The 1,584-nt window shown below is 33.3% G+C and overlaps 1 protein-coding gene across 4 annotated transcripts in view; it reads right to left on the bottom strand.

Annotated features, from left to right (window-relative positions):
- The window catches only part of LOC106472843 (UDP-glucose 6-dehydrogenase-like), a 56,521-nt gene that overhangs the window by 1,412 nt on the left and 53,525 nt on the right, over positions 1-1,584 (bottom strand). For all 4 annotated transcript variants that reach the window (XR_002613543.1, XM_013933510.2, XM_022401388.1 and 1 more), the window contains one exon: positions 275-465. Coding sequence is in view for 3 of the 4 variants with exons in the window: in XM_013933510.2 (XP_013788964.1) it covers positions 292-465 (174 nt within the window). In the remaining variant the exon portion in view is untranslated. The remainder of the gene's footprint in view (positions 1-274; positions 466-1,584) is intronic.

The raw sequence follows: 1,584 nt of genomic DNA on the forward strand, positions 1-1,584 counted from the left end.
TATTTTTTTTATTATTTAGCGAGCATTTGTAAAGAAAAACTAACTATTGTTATAAATAACACATTCAATTGAACTAAACTATGCATGCCTATTTAACTATATTTACACATGGCTTGTGTATATCGTATATATATATATATATATATACATATATATTATTCATATCTTCGGTGTATAGGACGCAACCAGATTTTGACATTAAATTTTGGGGTAAAAAAGTGCATCTTATACAGTAACTATAAAGTCTGTCTGAATACACTCCTGCTGTACTTACCTAAACAAAACTACTCACTATAAAATGCAATCAGCAACACCTCTGTTGACATTGTTACGCGTAGTTTTTCGTCCAATTGTTTCAACTTGAAACCCAATAGCAAGCAGTTCTTCTACATTTAACATCTTTCTCCCATCAAATAAAAAAGCAGGCTTCAACATGGAGTTATAAATCTTCTTATAATCTAAATGCTACAATGAGAAAATAGAAAAAGAAATTTCAAAACATTTTAATGTCTATATAAAAGAGAAAAATTTTTTCTAAGGAAGTCTTTTGTTATGTTATTCTTTTTATGGAAGAGTCACAGGAAGAAATAAACTATTATTATTCAAAATCCTTAGGAAAAATTAAAAATATATAATGGTGTCTATAAATAAAACAACATAGGCTTATTGGTTTAATAATCAAGATAATTTGATTCCTCAAAAGAACGTTTCTTTAACCAAGTGGGTGATTTTAAAATTATGGGCATCCAGAGGTTAGTCAGAGATTTTCTCTTCTAGAACACTCAATGTGAAATTAAATTTTATACTGAAGATTGTTTTGTTTCTTTGTTGAATTCTGTGCAAACAACTCGGGGGCTTTCTGTGCTAGCCCTTTTTAATGTTCAAGTGATAGACTAGAGGAAAGACAGCTAGTCAACTCCCGGGCTACTGTTTACCAAAAAATAGTGGGATTGATTGTCACATGATAGTTCCCTCCCACAGCTGAAAGGACAAGTGTATTCTGTGATGGGATTTAAACTTGTTACTCACAGAGTGCCAGTTGAGTGCCCTAACATCCAGAACATACCAGGCCTTACAATGAAAAGCTCCTTGAACCAAATGCAGAAACATGTATATATATTTCTACTGGCAAAGTAAAAGTAAGTATACAGATATGTGAATGTAGAAATTATGGTTAAATTATTACTGCTTGTAAGTAAGTAAACAAAGACCAACATTAAGCCTGGGCAACACTGTTGCTTCCCATCTTGATTATCCAACAAAGACCAACATTAAGCCTGGGCAACAATATCCTTTCCATCTTGATTATCTAACAAAGACCAACATTAAGCCTGGGCAACACTGTTGCTTCCCATCTTGATTATCCAACAAAGACCAACAATAAGCCTGGGCAACACTGTTGTTTCCCATCTTGATTATCTAACAAAGATGAACATTGAGCGTGGGCAACACTATCCTTTCCATCTTGATTATCTAACAAAAACCAACATTGAGCTTGGGCAACACTATCCTTCCCATCTTGATTATCTAACAAAGATGAACATTGAGCGTGGGCAACACTATCCTTCCCATCTTGATTATCTA

The sequence above is a fragment of the Limulus polyphemus genome, unplaced genomic scaffold, assembly GCF_000517525.1.
Source record: "Limulus polyphemus unplaced genomic scaffold, Limulus_polyphemus-2.1.2 Scaffold5660, whole genome shotgun sequence".
Classification (NCBI taxonomy): Eukaryota; Metazoa; Arthropoda; class Merostomata; order Xiphosura; family Limulidae; genus Limulus; species Limulus polyphemus.